Source organism: Coptis chinensis, chromosome 8, assembly GCF_015680905.1.
Source record: "Coptis chinensis isolate HL-2020 chromosome 8, ASM1568090v1, whole genome shotgun sequence".
NCBI lineage: Eukaryota > Viridiplantae > Streptophyta > Magnoliopsida > Ranunculales > Ranunculaceae > Coptis > Coptis chinensis.
This window is the reverse complement of record NC_141463.1, coordinates 94,847,693-94,863,066: the sequence shown is the minus strand read 5'-3', so window position 1 is coordinate 94,863,066 and position 15,374 is coordinate 94,847,693. Positions and strand designations below refer to the sequence as shown.

Genomic DNA, 15,374 nt, shown 5'->3' with positions numbered 1-15,374 from the left:
AATCAGACTTTCACCAACTCTTTCCATCTTCAATATCTCACAGACGGCCCACCTACTGACCCACCAAGACTTGTTTTAATTTGTTTCACCAACTCTTCCGATGCTCCATTCACACCTTCAAAGAAATATTCACGTTTGTAACTTTGTAAGTCAACCAAGTACACGTCGCAATGCTCCTATATTACTACACCACGTACCTTAGTTTCTACAATTCGCAAAGATGATTTCAAACCTGCAGGCATTCTTTTACGTCATCTTCCTACTCTTTAACCAATTGATGTCACAAACAAAACCTTCTATGGCCACCTCTGGAAATGAGACTGATTTTCACTCTCTAATCGCTATTAGAGATGGAATTCAAGGCGGCTTAAGCTCCTGGAACCAATCTTTCCATTTCTGTCAGTGGCAAGGCATTACATGTGGCAAGCGTCATCAAAGAGTCATAAGTTTGAATCTTTCCAGCCAGAGTTTGGTTGGATCGTTATCGCCTCATATTGGAAACCTCACTTTCCTAAGGGTCATCAACCTAACACACAATAGATTCTACGGTGAGATCCCACAAGAAATTGGTCGGTTGTTTCGTCTTCGAGTACTCTATCTGTTCGATAACACTTTCGAAGGAGATATTCCAGTCAATCTAACTCAATGTACTGAACTCAGGTTCCTTAATATAAGTTGGAACAAATTTACAGGGAATATTCCGGCAGAGCTTGGCTCATTGTCAAAGCTTGAATTCTTTAGTATTGGAAGAACCAATCTGACAGGAATGGTACCCCCTTCTTTAGGTAATCTTTCGTCGCTTCAAAACTTCAATATACAAGAAAATAATTTGGTTGGAAGTATTCCAGCGAGCTTTGGTAGACTGTCAAGCTTAAAAATCTTCGATGTTTCAGTTAATAGACTGTCTGGTGAGGTCCCTTTAACAATTTTCAACATCTCATCCCTGAATAAATTAGCAATTGTCAATAACCAATTTAGTGGTAATCTTCCACCAGACATGGGCATCACTCTTCCTAACCTTGTAAAATTTTATGGTAGTGGAAATCAACTTTCTGGACTACTCCCAGTTTCATTAGCTAATGCTTCTAAACTTCAACTATTTTATATTTCAGAAAACAATTTTAAAGGACCAGTTCCTAAGGATTTTCAATTCCCTCAAACTATCGAACGGCTAAAACTTGGAAGTAATCATCTAGGAACAGGAGAAGCTCATGATTTGAGTTTTATCACTTATTTGACCAACTCGAGTAATCTAAAGGTATTGGCCGTGGAACAAAACAATTTTGGTGGTGTTTTCCCAAACTCTATTACCAATCTCTCCAACCTAATGGAGAAGTTGTATCTAGGAGGCAATCATATATCTGGAGTCATCCCAGAAGCGATTGGGAACCTCGTCAGTTTGTTTTTATTAGGTCTCGAGTCTAATAACTTTTACGGTAGTATTCCATCTTCTATTGGAAAACTTCATAGTTTACAGTTGTTAAATCTGAATGAAAACAAATTGTCTGGACCGATCCCATCTTCTCTAGCAAACAATACTAAATTGAGTGAATTGTATTTAGGAACGAACAGACTGGAAGGAAACATTCCTTCATATCTTGGTGCTCTTAGCCAATTGCGAAAACTGAATCTGGAACAAAACAACCTAAGTGGTACCATACCAAAAGAGATCTTTAATATTCCCACTCTGCTTTATCTTAACTTCTCTATGAACTCCTTAACTGGTTCCCTACCTTTAGAAGTAGGAAAACTAAAAAATCTTGTTGATATCAAGGCGTCTAGAAATAAGTTGTCTGGTTTAATACCTAGTACTCTTGGTGAGTGTTTGAGTCTGGAAAAGTTGTACTTGGACGATAATTTGTTTGAAGGGACAGTTCCTCAATCTTTGAGTTCTTTAAAGAATGTTCAAGAGTTAGATCTATCAAGCAACAATTTGTCAGGTGAAATTCCAAAATATTGGGAAGACTTTCTGTATCTTCAACGTTTGAATCTATCCTTCAATAAATTTGAAGGTGAGGTGCCAGTGAACGGAATTTTTAAAATTGCAGGCAATTTTTCAGTTGTTGGAAATTCCGATCTTTGTGGGGGTATACATGAACTGCAATTGCCGCCATGCCGATTTAACAACTCTGAAATGCACGGAAGGTCCGTTCTTTCCAAAATAGTTGTTATGATCAGTGTGGCTGTGTTCATTCTTTTGGCATCATGTTCTCTAATATTTTACTTGAGAAGAAACAGTAAACTTAAGATGGCTTCTTCGCAATCATTCAGTGATCAACCTGTTAAGGTCTCTTATGGAGATCTTTCTCAAGCGACTGGTGGATTTTCTCCAACTAATTTTGCCGGGTTCGTGGTTTTGGCAAAGGTGTATAAGGGAATGCTCAACCAATATGAAACTGTTATTGCTGTTAAGGTGTTCAAACTTCAAATGAGAGGAGCGTTAAAGAGTTTCATGGCAGAGTGTGAATCATTGCGTAATATCCGCCATCGAAATCTTGTTAAGATTCTAACTTCTTGCTCTAGTGTGGATTATGAAGGAAATGAATTCAAAGCACTAGTCTTTGAGTTCATGCCAAATGGAAGTTTAGAAAAGTGGCTACATCAAGAGATCAGTGAAAAAGATGAAGAATCGAATTTGAACCTACTTCAAAGACTAAATGTTGCCATTGATGTTGCTTCTGCGCTTAGCTATCTTCATCACGAGTGCCACATTTTGGTTATTCATCGTGATCTAAAGCCAAGCAATGTGCTTCTTGATAATGATATGGTAGCTCATGTTGGTGATTTTGGTTTGGCAAAGCTTCTTTCGGGATCAATAGAGAACTTGCAAGATAATCAAAGTACCTCAACAGGGGTAAAAGGATCTATTGGCTATGCCGCTCCAGGTAGGAATTTCAATAATGTTGATTTCGATTATTTTTCCAACTCATAAATGCATGAAATCAATATCGCGTATGTTACATTAGTTGAAATCTTTATGTGCAGCCACATTATATTGACCGGCCTCAAATCCTTTTGCCTATTTTCTTCCCGTGTTAAGTTCAATGCCATTAACACCATAGTTACACGAGCTGATATAGGTACATGAGGGCCTTGGATAGTTGGAGCTTATATCATAGTTATTTAGATATATTAAAAGAGGAAAAAGGAATTGTTGGAAAGAATAAAAACCATCAAGTTGATTTAATTTTTTTCAGCCCATGCTAGTTGAGTTAAAATTGAAAAGATCGAGGATGAAAGAATCGTGGTTGTGGTGGTAATTAAGATAGTTTGTTTACTTCTATCAATATCTTAACTGACAATTGCGAGAACATTTATTATGATATGACTACTAAATTATTTTTCTTTTTCTTTTTTTCAATTTCTTTTTGCTGGCCAATGGCTCTTAATATGTATATATATTTTACATTTAAATGTTTAATGGAAACTAGCGATTGATGTATATGTTGCAGAATATGGTATGGGAGTTGATGCATCCACACAAGGTGATGTGTATAGTTATGGAATTATGGTGTTGGAAATGTCTACAGGAAGGAGACCAACTGATGAGATGTTTAAAGACGGTTTAAGCCTCCATAAGTACGCTAGCAATGGTTTGCAAGATCAAATTATAAAGATTGTAGATCCAATACTTCTATCTGATGGATATGACATTTTAGGAGATACTTATAGCACGAGAATTGGCAGCCACAGAAGAACAAAACTACTAGAGTGCATGACATCAATAGTCAGAATTGGGGTTGCATGTTCTGTGGAATCACCATCAGAAAGAATGGATATTAGAGATGCCAGTAGAGAATTACACGCTATCAGAGACGCATGCATTTCTTGGTACTAGGATTCACGGAGAATGTAACTTTATCTAACGGCGATTTAAATGAAAGGTAAAATCACATATTTTACAAAATAAATGAATATGAAAGAGATAGAGAGAATAAGAAATTAAATCGGTGTTTTTCTATGTAATTTTTCCTTCATTTATGTTATTATGGGATATATAGAACACTGTTTAGAAACATTAATAAATTGAGTAAAAAGGAAATTGAAGGCAAATTCTTCATATATGTGTTAGAGGATGCTACCAACCATTACATGATTCCTAGGCTAGCGGCCATATGCTCTACTTTTATGAGGCGAAAGTTATTGGTTATTTTGTATCAATTTGGTTATTGTACATACTTGCAATCTTTGTTAAGGTCAACTCAAATGGTCCCTTATCCCAATAAAACCATGAAAATTCCTCCAATCCCCCCATACCCCAAGTTCCTCTATCCGAAGTTCTCACCGTGTATATGCAACCAAATATGCATGGTAGCTTAGGTTTCATCCCACAATATTTTTCTGTCATATTTGTTTCTAGTTGTACCTGTAAAGATTTTTTTGTTATGTTTTGAAACATCTGTAACGATTTCTTGTGTTGATCATAGATTTTGGTGAGTTTGTCAAAAAAATGTGTCATTCAATCTAAATTTTGATTACTGTAAATTGGTCAAAGACCCAATATAGATCTTAATCTCTTGCTTTCGTTCTTCCTTGGGTCTATTTAAAAAAAGAGTTTCAATTCAACGTGTTTGTTCCATCGTATCTTTCAAACAGTTAGCTGTTCTCTGGTTAAGCCTACTGATAAACAATTGGTGGGATTAATCAGGCAATTGTTTTTGAGTTCTTTCATTTTTATGCGAGTTTCAATTCTACGTGGTTGAGAAATTCACTTATGTAATGCTTTTATTCCCGATATATCGTTTTTCCTTTATCCTCCCTTCCAACCACTTTCTTTCAAACCTCTTCCACCATGGTGAGTGAGACGAGACTGTTGCACATTTCTTTTTGGAATGACTAGTGTCTTTGCTACTATCATTGTTGACAAAAAGTTGTCGTACCTGTTGTTCATTTGAAATTTCTTCAATGGTGTCCATTACGAAGAAGTTTCTTAAAGCAAAAGTTGAGAATGTAGAGGACATAATTGAGACTATTTATTGGATTTGCCTTAATCGGCCTTGGAATTTTAGAGAAACTCTAGCCAATTGATTTGTGTAAAGTGGCAGAAGTTTGGAAACCGTTGAGAGATGGATGGTGGAGTGATTACCTATGGGAGAGGCACATGAAAAAAAAAAGAGGGTTGGAGTGATCGGGCAGGCTGCTTATCAAGAATGGAAATGTAAGTTTAGTATGAGGAAGGACTTTTATCAAAAGAAGAAGAAAAGTTAGCTCAGGTCTCTCTCTTCTGTATGCTCAACTTCATTGCCTATGGATTCTATCATATTTTGGTATCTTTGTCTTGAGCGTGGCAAGCTCTAGTTCCCAGCTCAGGTCTATAACCGAGAGGTAGTTATCATGAGTACTTAATCCTAACTATTTCTTAGTTAAACGTGTTCGATTGGAACTTATCAACAATGAGCATATTTTTTTTTGTTTCTTTCTTATTTTAATTTTTAAAGATCAGCATTATGTTTCAGTCGAACGAAATATTAGTTTTGATTCACTTATCACAATATAATGCTTGACTCTTGATGTGTATAATTTGTTACATTTAAATGGTTTTATGGAACTGGCGATTGATGTATATAATGCAGAATATGGTATGGGAGCTGATGTATCCACAGAAGGTGATGTGTAAAGTTATGGAATTATGGTGTTGGAAATGTCCACAGGAAGGAGACCAACCGATGAGATGTTTAAAGACGGTTTAAGCCTCCATAACTATGCTAGTAGCGGTTTGCAAGATCAACTTGTAAAGATTGTAGATCTAATACTTCTATCTGAAGGAGATGACACTTTAGGAGATACTAATAGCATGAGAATTGGTAGTCATAGAAGAACAAAACTGCTAGAGTGCATGACTGCAGTAGTCAGAATTGGGGTTGCATGTTATGTTGATTCACCGTCAGAGAGAATGGATATTAGAGATGTCAGTAAAAAATTGCATGCTATCAGAGACATATTTCTTGGTACTAGGGTTCACGGAGAACGTAAGTGACTCCAACGATGGTTTAATTTGATAGGTAAAGTCACATCTTTATTTTCAAAATAAATTCATAGAGCCTTTATGCAAATAATGGCCCCTTGCAAGTTTTTTCTACTGTTCAAATATTAATTGGTATAAGTGGTTTGGAAGTTATCATGTCTATCATTTCTGTTGTGCAGGCCTTTATCTTGTTCTCCATTGTAATCTCATCATTGTCTGAGGCTGTTGCTTTGGCAGTGTATAAGGGAATACTCAACCAATATGAAACCATTGTTTGTGCGAAGGCTAAAAGTGGTCTGAAGTTGAAGAAGTCATTGCCTATGGATTCTATCATGTCTTGATATCTTTGTCTTGAGGGTGGCAAGTTCTGGTTCCCAGCTCAGGTCTATAACCGAGAGGTAGTGATCACGAGTACTCAATCCCAACTATTTCGATTGGAACTTATCAACAATGATCATCTTTTTTGTTTCTTTCCTATTTTAAGTTACCAATATTTAATCTACTTTCTCTAATTTTCGACGTCTACATTCTATACCAAGTTTATTCTTAAAACTATAGTAAAACAAATTTATTGATTTAGTTGTTTGTGCTGTATTACTTGTGTGCTTCACAGGGTGGTGGTATGGTGTTGTTGGTCACCTGGAGACATGCGACAAGATTGGGAATCTCTGCCGTTGTCATAAAAGTGGTGAGAAAACATATCTTACACAGGCTTAGTTAATTAATTGTAACGTCTAATGCAAAATTATTTCAATTTCAATAGATACTGTGATACTGGAGTTCAACCAATATAGCCCTGGTTCACGGTGGAGACAAACAACCTAGGCAGGAAAGACCACCAGGAAGTGGGCAGTGAAGCAGAGGGATCTTCTCTTCATAAAAAACACTAAAACCATAATTCACTTTTCACTGTGTTTACCCTACCGTAATTTTTCTCTCGATAGTTCGAGTCCCAGACCTCTGATATCAGCACCCAAAAGTTTTACCAATTTTGCTAATATGCACCTGCGTCACTCCACCATCTGTCCTGATTATTCTACTTTTGATATAACGAAGTCATATATTCTAAGCAATTCGTCAAACGTAACAGCATAAATCTTATTGCATGCAGGGCTAGCTATGAGAACTCCCCATATGACACTGGGTCCACTTGTTTTCAAATGTCTTGGTTTCATTAATTACTTCCGAACAACATTTCTCCCGCTTGTTGTATGTAAGTGATGTAACCAGATCCATATCATAAATAATTTGAATTTTCTCTCTAGTAAGGCTAAGTTCAATGGTTTGGGGCAATCACACCAAACCATAATAGAATAATGTATAAGGTTATTGAGGTAGCGTTTGAAGACCCAATGGTTTTCTCCAATGGGGTACAAAAAAAAAAACATTTTCCTAGCCGCCTTTGATAATGACGTGCAATAAAATAAAATAATAATAATAATAATAATAAAACTCTCTAGCCGCTACTCCCAAAGGCGTATGGGAAATATTTTTTTCTTTCCTTTCCATTTTGTCTTTTCTCTTTAGTATCCAAATACAAAATAATAATGATACAAATGTAATTCACCAAAACTAAAAATTTTGAAAATAAATTTGGTCAAACAATTTTCTAGCTTCCGATTCTACTAGCGTGCAGACCATACGTGTTATATATATTGTTAAAACTGGCGGTATAGATAAATAAATTTATACTGATAGTGTTGGCGGGTTAGCATTTTGACGCACCATTGGATCACAATTTCCATTATATTTAGACTTAGTCTAGGGTAAATTCCTGATTCGGCCATGATAATGTCAATGTGTTTCCAATTCGGCTACAAATTGCAACTCAGACATTTTGTCAGCAACTAGTGGAATAATATCAGCAACTTTTTGCACTAAGTTGCTAACAATGGCCGGATTAAAAACAAAATGACATTATCACGGCCGAATCATGAATTTATCCTTTAGCATAAGGCATTGAGCAATGTACGGGTGAGTACTGTTTTCTAAGTGGGATAATTAGTAATTTTTACGTGTGGCAAATATTTGTTCTTTTTAGACGGCTGTCGGGCTGTGACAAGAACATTGCACCCTTGTCATTTTTAAACTTCTGACAATAATCTAATAGCGAAGACTTGTACCAACAAAAGAAAAAAGAAGAAGAAAGGCTTGTAGCTATGGACAGACTTGACTCAAGTGTTTTCTGGTGTGACCGTGTGAGAAAGTCGGAGCTTCTCTCACTAGAAAAAATCACACTTTCACCAACTCTTTCCGATGCTCCATTCAACACATATTTTTTCAACAGCAGCACACAAATCACACTTTCACCAACTCTTTCCATCTTCAATATCTCACAGACGGCCCACCTGCTGACCTACGCCAAGACTTGTTTTAATTTGTTTCATCAACTCTTCCGATGCTCCATTCACGCCTTCAAAGAAATATTCACATTTGTAAGTCAACCAAGTACACGTCGCAATGCTCCTATATATTACTACACCACATACCTTAGTTTCTACAATTCGCAAAGATGATTTCAAAGCAGGCATTTACATTACTTAACTTTTACATCATCTTCCTACTCGTTAACCAATTGATGTCACAAACAAAACCTTGTATGGCCACCTCAGGTAATGAGACTGATCTCCAGTCTCTCATTGCCATTAGAGATGGAATTGAAGGCTTAAGCTCGTGGAACCAATCTATTCATTTCTGTCAGTGGCAAGGCATTACATGCGGCAAGCGTCATCAAAGAGTCATAAGTTTGAATCTTTCCAGCCAGAGTTTGGTTGGATCATTATCGCCTCATATTGGAAACCTCAGTTTCCTGAGGGTCATTGACCTTAGGAACAATAAATTCTATGGTGAGATCCCACAAGAAACAGGTCGATTGTTTCGTCTTCAAAAACTCGATCTGTTGGTTAACACTTTCGAAGGAGAAATTCCAGTCAATCTAACCCAATGTACTGAACTTAGGTTCATTGATTTAGGTTGGAACAAATTGTCAGGGAATATTCCGGCAAAGCTTGGCTCATTGTCAAAGCTTGTATATTTGAGGATTGCTAGAAGCAATCTGACAGGAGTGCTACCCCCTTCTTTAGGTAATCTTTCGTTGCTTCAAAACTTCTCTACAGAAGAAAATAAATTGGTTGGAAGTATTCCGACCAGCTTTGGTAGACTGTCAAGCTTAATAGAATTCACTGTTGGAGTTAACAGACTGTCCGGTGAGGTCCCTTTAACAATTTTCAACATCTCATCCCTGAAATACTTAGGAATTACCAGTAACCAATTTAGCGGTAGTCTTCCACAAGACATGGGAGTCACTCTTCCTAATCTCACTGAATTCCTTGCGGGTGGAAATCAACTTTCTGGACTACTCCCAGTTTCATTAGCTAATGCTTCTAAACTTAATACAATTGATATTTCGTCAAACAATTTCAAAGGACAAGTTCCTAAGGATTTTAAATTTCCTCAAACTATCCAAAGGATAAATTTTGGAAGCAATCATCTTGGAACAGGAGAAGCTCATGATTTGAGTTTTATCACTTATTTGACCAACTCTAGCAGTCTACAGATATTGGACTTGCGCGGAAACAATTTTGGAGGTGTTTTCCCGAACTCTATTACCAATCTCTCCAACCAAATGGAGAAGTTGTTTCTAGGGAACAATCAAATAACTGGAATTATCCCAGAAGGGATTGGGAACCTGGTCAATTTGTTTGTATTAGGTCTCAATTCTAATAACTTTTATGGTAGTATTCCATCTTCTATTGGAAAACTTCATAGTTTACAGGGGTTAGGCCTGTTTGAAAACAAATTGTCTGGACCTATCCCATCTTCTCTAGCAAACAATTCTAGATTGAGTCAATTGTTTTTAGGAAGGAACAGACTGGAAGGAAACATTCCTTTAGGTCTTGGTGCTCTTAGCCAATTGGAACAACTAGGTCTAGATCAAAACAACCTAAATGGTACCCTACCTAAAGAGATCTTTAATAGTCCCTCTCTGCGTGGCCTTGAATTCTCTCTGAACTCCTTTACTGGTTCCCTACCTTTAGTAGTAGGAAATAAACTAAAAAATCTTGTTGGAATGGATGCGTCTAGAAATAAGTTCTCTGGTTTATTGCCCAGTACTCTTGGTGACTATTTGAGTTTGGAAAAGTTATACTTGCACGATAATTTTTTTGAAGGGACAATTCCTCAATCTTTTGGTTTTTTAAAGAATATCAAAGAGTTAGATCTATCAAGCAATAACTTGTCTGGTGGAATTCCAAAATATTTGGAGGACTTTCCATATCTCCAGATGCTGAATTTATCATTCAATAAACTTGAAGGTGAGGTACCAGTAAAAGGAATCTTTAAAATTGCAAGCAATTTTTCAGTAGTAGGAAATTCTGATCTCTGCGGGGGTATACGTGAACTGCAATTGCCGCCATGCCAAATTAATGAATCGGAAAAGCAAGATGAAAAAAAGCAACGAAGGTCCGATTCTTACAAAATAGCAATTAGCATCAGTGTGGCCGTGTTCATTCTTATGGCATCATGTTCTCTAATATTTTACTGGAGAAGAAAAAGTAAACTTCAAACGACTTCTTCGCCATCATTAAGTGATCAACATGTTAAAGTCTCTTATGGAGATCTTTCTCAAGCGACTGGTGGATTTTCTCAAACTAATTTTGTTGGTTCAGGTGGTTTTGGCAGTGTGTATAAGGGAATACTCAACCAATATGAAACCATTGTTGTTGTTAAGGTATTCAAACTTCAATTGAGAGGAGCTTTAAAGAGTTTTGTGGCAGAGTGTGAATCATTGCGTAATATTCGCCATCGAAATCTTGTTAAAATTCTAACTTCTTGCTCTAGTCAGGATTATGATGGAAATGAATTCAAAGCACTGGTCTTTGAGTTCATGCCAAATGGAAGTTTAGAGAAGTGGTTGCATCATGATATCAATGAACAAGATGAAGAATCAAAATTGAGCCTACTTCAAAGACTAAATGTCGCCATTGATGTTGCTTCTGCACTAAGCTATCTTCATCACGAGTGCCACGTTTTGGTTATTCATCGTGATCTAAAGCCAAGCAATGTGCTTCTTGATAATGAAATGGTAGCTCATGTTGGTGATTTTGGTTTAGCAAAGCTTCTTTCGGGATCAGTGGAGAACTTGCATGATAATCGAAATACCTCAACAGGGGTCAATGGATCTATTGGCTATGTCGCTCCAGGTTGGAATTTTAATATCAACATATATATGTTGATTTCATCAGTCCTTTTGCCAATTCGTTAATGCATGAAATCATTATTTGGTATACAACATTAGTTATAATTTTTCTATGCAACCACATTTTAGTGGAACTAAAATTGTTTTGCCGCACGCTTTTTTAAGTCCGGCGCCATTAAATAGCCCCAATTACACGAGCTCATATAGGTATAGTAGGGCCTTGGATAGTTGCATTTCAGCTCCGAAGCTTATAACATAACCATTTAGATATTTTAAAAGAGGAAAAAGGAATTTTAGTGATAATGAAAAGCTGTTAGAGAGAATAAAAAATGTCAACTTGATCTAATTTCTTTTCAGTCCATGCAAGTTAATTGAGTTAAAATTGAAAAGTTCGAGGATGAAGGAACTATGATTGTGCGTGGTGGTAAATTGGTAATTAAGCTAGTTTGTTTACTTGTAGCAATGTGGTTGTGGTGGTAATTAAGCTAGTTTGTTTATTTGTAGCAATATCTTAAGTGATGATTGTGTGGACCGACCTTTTCAATCTCTCTCTAGTATAATGGATGTAAAACATTACAATACTACTATTATATTTCTTTATCTTTTTTCATTTTCTTTTTGCTGGCCAATAGCTCTTAATATATATATTTCTTTTGCATTTAAATGGTTTAATGGAACTAGTGATTGATGTATATATTTTTGCAGAATATGGCATGGGGGCTGATGCATCAATACAAGGTGATGTGTACAGTTATGGAATTTTGGTGTTGGAGATTATCACAGGAAGGAGACCAACCGACGAGATGTTTAAAGACGGTTTAAGCCTTCATAACTATGCTAGCAACAGTTTGCCAGATCAACTTATAAAGATTGTAGATCCAATACTTCTATTTGAAGGAGATGACACTTTAGGAGATGCTAAAAGCATGAGAATCGGTAGTCACAGAAGAACAAAACTGCTAGAGTGCATGACTGCAATAGTCAGAATTGGGGTTGCTTGTTCTATGGACTCACCATCACGGAGAATGGATATTAGAGATGTCAGTAGAGAATTGCACACTATCAGAGACGTATGTATTTCTTGGGACTATGATTCACGGAGAACATATTTGACTCCAACGACGGTTTAAATGAAAGGTAAAATCACATCTTTTACAAATAAATGCTATGTACTTTTTCCTTCATTTATGTTCTTATGGAATATATAGAACACTGTTTAGAAACATTAATAAATTTAGTAAAAAAGAAATTGAAGGAAGATTCTTCATACATGTGTTAGAGGTTGCTACCAACTAGTACATGATTCCCATGATAGCGGCCATATGCTCTACTTTTATGAGGTGAAAGCTATTGGTTACTTTGTATCAATTTGGTTATTGTACGTGCAATCTTTGTTAAGCCAACTCAAATGATCCCTTATCCTAGTGTCTCCCTCCAATGGCCCCCCATACCAGTATTCCTCTATCTGCAACTGAAGTTCTCACCGTGTATATGCAACCAAATATGCAAGGTGGCTCAGATTTCATCCCACAATATTTTTCTGTCATATTTGTTTCTAGTTGTACCTGTAAAGATTTGTTGTTATGTTTGGTAACATTTGTAGAGATTTCTTGTGTTGATCATAGATTTTGGTGAGTTTGTCCAAAAAATGTGTCATTCAATCTAAATTTTGATTACGTACTGTAAATTGGTCAAAGACGCAATATAGATCTTAAGCTCTTGCTTTTGTTCTTCCTTGGGTCTATTTAAGAAAAGAGTTTCAATTCTACGTGTTTGTTCCATCGTATCTTTCAAAGAGTTAGTTGTTCTCCGGTTAAGCCTACTGATAAACAATTGGTGGGATTAATCGGACAATATTTTGTTTTTGAGTTCTTTCATTTTTATGCGAGTTTCAATTCTACGTGTTTGAGAAATTCACTTATGCAATGCTTTTATTCCTAATTTATAGTTTTCCCTTTATACTCCCTTCCAACCACTTTCTTTCAAACCTCTTCCACCATGGGTGAGTGAGACGAGAATGTTGTACATTTCTTTTTTGGAAAGACTAGTGTCTTTGCTACTATCATTGTTGACAAAAAGTTGTCTTACCTGTTGTTCATTTGAAATTTCTTCAATGGTGTTCATTAAGAAGAAGTTTCTCAAGTCAAAAGTTGAGAATGAAGAGGACACAAATGAGACTTATTTATTGGATTTGCCTGAATTGGCATTGGAATGCATTTTAGAGAAACTCCAGCCAATCGAATTGTGTAAATAAGTGGCAGAAGTTTGTAAACCGTTGAGAGATCGATGCTTGGAGCGATTACCTATGGGAGAGGCACAAGAAAAAGAAATGGGGTGGAGTGATCGGGCAGGCTGCATATCGAGAATGGAAATGGCAGTCTAGTATGAGGAAGGATTTTTATCAAAAGAAGAAGAAACGTTTGCTCAGGTCTCTCTCTTTTGTGTGCTCAACTTCATGGACTAGAGCGAAGGCTAAAAATGGTCTAAAGTTGAAGAAGTCATTGCCTATGGATTCTATCATGTCTTGGTATCTTTGTCTTGAGGGTGGCAAGTTCTGCTTCCCAGCTCAGGTCTATAACCGAGAGGTAGTGATCACGAGTACTCAATCCCAACTATTTCGATTGGAACTTATCAACAATGATCATCTTTTTTGTTTCTTTCCTCTTTTAAGTTACCAATATTTAATCTACTTTCTCTAATTTTCTACGTCTACATTCTATACCAAGTTTATCCTTAAAACTATAGTAAAACAAATTTATTGATTTAGTTGTTTGTGCTGTATTACTTGTGTGCTTCACAGGGTGGTGGTATGGTGTTGTTGGTCACCTGGAGACATGCGACAAGATTGGGAATCTCTGCCGTTGTCATAAAAGTGGTGAGAAAACATATCTTACACAGGCTTAGTTAATTAATTGTAACGTCTAATGCAAAATTATTTCAATTTCAATAGATACTGTGATACTGGAGTTCAACCAATATAGCCCTGGCTCACGGTGGAGACAAACAACCTAGGCAGGAAAGACCACCAGGAAGTGGACAGTGAAGCAGAGGGATTTTATGGTGGAATCAGGAAACTTCACAAGAAGGAAGAAATCTCTGCGTGGAAGCATCTCTGGCCGAAAGATATACTGCAATAAGTACTGGCATGACTGGTGATAACACCAGGTGCAGGTCTTACTGTTCTAACTGTGATTTAATTTTAATCATGTGAAGAGTCAAATGGTACTTAAGAGCTGAGGAAAGCCTTTCATTTTTTGCTTCGCACATATGGGATACTTGCAACCATTCAATGGGACTCCAATCCGTGCACACTCCATGTATCATAATACGAACCTCTCCGTTGATAAATTATAGCATTGTTGTAATGAATATAGTGTGGGGAAAGCCAATGTTTTGATCTACTTCAATTCGTTTCTTCATATTGCTCTGGAATCATTCATGGGTCCATATTTCTTAACATATAGATTACAACCAACGCCCAATGATGCTGATGGCATTTCCTTTTTCATGTAATCCCATTATATTGGTGTTTGTTGCACCAGTACGTGGGGGCAAGGTATTGATGATTCTTAGTAATTTGAGTGTCTGGCGTGTCAACTCAAAAACATGGGAAATGAAATCCTTTTGGTTTATTTCAGCTCCTTGAGATAAACATCCCATTTGTCCCATAAGATGTTCTTCGTAGTTGTTGGAAAAGACATTGGAGTTCTCCTCCTATATTCCCTATCAGAAAACATACTACCACCAAAATCCTACGTTGCAGTGCCCACACTGTTCTGAGAAGAGCAAGTGTTGGAAAAGAAGTCGCCATAGCTGGAACAGCAGATAAGTTGAAAATCTCTGGGGCCATAATTGAGTAAAACGGGACTTGATCCATTGGGCTTATTGGAGGACTACTCTCTGGGCTTGAGAAGGAAATAGGAGTTGATTAGGAAACAGTAGGCCCAAAAAGGATGTCCCATTCAAATTCATAAAGAAGAGGACGATCTTCTCCTCATAAAAACCACTAAAACCGTACCTCACTTTTCACTGTGTTTACACTAGTATACCACAGTTATGTTTCTCTCGATTTGTTACTCCAACATCTGTCCTGATTATTCTACTTTTGATCTATATTCGATGCAAGAGTCCGGTTCTTCTATAACCGGGTACAGAGAGTCATTTTTGTAACCATGTTATTTCACCGTTGGATTGTTTCGGAATACACCCATT

The 15,374-nt window shown here is 36.8% G+C and overlaps 3 protein-coding genes across 15 annotated transcripts; all 3 read left to right on the top strand.

Moving 5' to 3' along the window:
• On the top strand, positions 1–7,144 carry LOC147484654 (uncharacterized). Of its 7 annotated transcripts, none has more exons than XR_015204297.1 (7): positions 51–2,885; positions 3,453–3,884; positions 5,046–5,325; positions 5,574–6,002; positions 6,145–6,363; positions 6,579–6,653; positions 6,729–7,061. XR_015204297.1 is itself a non-coding variant. In XM_086576999.1 (2 exons), exons 1-2 carry the CDS (start codon positions 221–223, stop codon positions 3,836–3,838), a joined length of 3,051 nt encoding a protein of 1,016 aa, XP_086433125.1. In that variant the 5' UTR covers positions 56–220; the 3' UTR covers positions 3,839–4,060. The 7 variants fall into 7 exon arrangements, 1 of the variants encoding a protein (XP_086433125.1); XR_015204296.1 differs by having other exon boundaries at positions 52–2,885; positions 5,040–5,325; XR_015204299.1 differs by lacking the exons at positions 5,046–5,325; positions 6,729–7,061 and adding an exon at positions 7,077–7,144 and having other exon boundaries at positions 60–2,885.
• A 1,113-nt stretch (positions 7,145–8,257) lies between these two features.
• LOC147484652 (LRR receptor-like serine/threonine-protein kinase EFR) lies at positions 8,258–14,569 on the top strand. 7 transcript variants are annotated; one of them, XR_015204293.1, is made up of 5 exons: positions 8,258–9,048; positions 10,633–11,166; positions 11,868–12,299; positions 13,963–14,037; positions 14,113–14,569. XR_015204293.1 is itself a non-coding variant. In XM_086576990.1 (3 exons), exons 1-2 carry the CDS (start codon positions 8,478–8,480, stop codon positions 12,290–12,292), a joined length of 3,114 nt encoding a protein of 1,037 aa, XP_086433116.1. In that variant the 5' UTR covers positions 8,258–8,477; the 3' UTR covers positions 12,293–12,299; positions 13,963–14,569. The 7 variants fall into 7 exon arrangements, 3 of the variants coding, with proteins under 3 accessions (XP_086433116.1, XP_086433117.1, XP_086433118.1); XR_015204291.1 differs by having other exon boundaries at positions 8,258–11,166; XR_015204292.1 differs by having other exon boundaries at positions 8,258–11,166; positions 11,868–12,301; positions 13,966–14,037.
• LOC147484653 (F-box protein At2g26850-like) lies at positions 13,547–14,299 on the top strand. The gene is made up of 3 exons (XM_086579784.1): positions 13,547–13,747; positions 13,963–14,037; positions 14,144–14,299. The coding sequence occupies exons 1-3, from the start codon at positions 13,547–13,549 to the stop codon at positions 14,297–14,299; spliced, it is 432 nt and encodes a 143-aa protein (XP_086435910.1).
• Positions 14,570–15,374: the final 805 nt, after the last annotated feature.

Coding starts and splice junctions, on each gene's coding strand:
- LOC147484654 (XM_086576999.1), top strand. CDS start 221: ATGATTTCAAACCTGCAGGCATTCTTTTACGTCATCTTCCTACTCTTT. Junction 2,886..3,452: donor TATTGGCTATGCCGCTCCAG/GTAGGAATTTCA, acceptor TATATGTTGCAG/AATATGGTATGGGAGTTGAT.
- LOC147484652 (XM_086576990.1), top strand. CDS start 8,478: ATGATTTCAAAGCAGGCATTTACATTACTTAACTTTTACATCATCTTC. Junction 11,167..11,867: donor TATTGGCTATGTCGCTCCAG/GTTGGAATTTTA, acceptor ATATTTTTGCAG/AATATGGCATGGGGGCTGAT.
- LOC147484653 (XM_086579784.1), top strand. CDS start 13,547: ATGAGGAAGGATTTTTATCAAAAGAAGAAGAAACGTTTGCTCAGGTCT. Junction 13,748..13,962: donor CTCAGGTCTATAACCGAGAG/GTAGTGATCACG, acceptor TGTGCTTCACAG/GGTGGTGGTATGGTGTTGTT. Junction 14,038..14,143: donor CTGCCGTTGTCATAAAAGTG/GTGAGAAAACAT, acceptor CAACCAATATAG/CCCTGGCTCACGGTGGAGAC.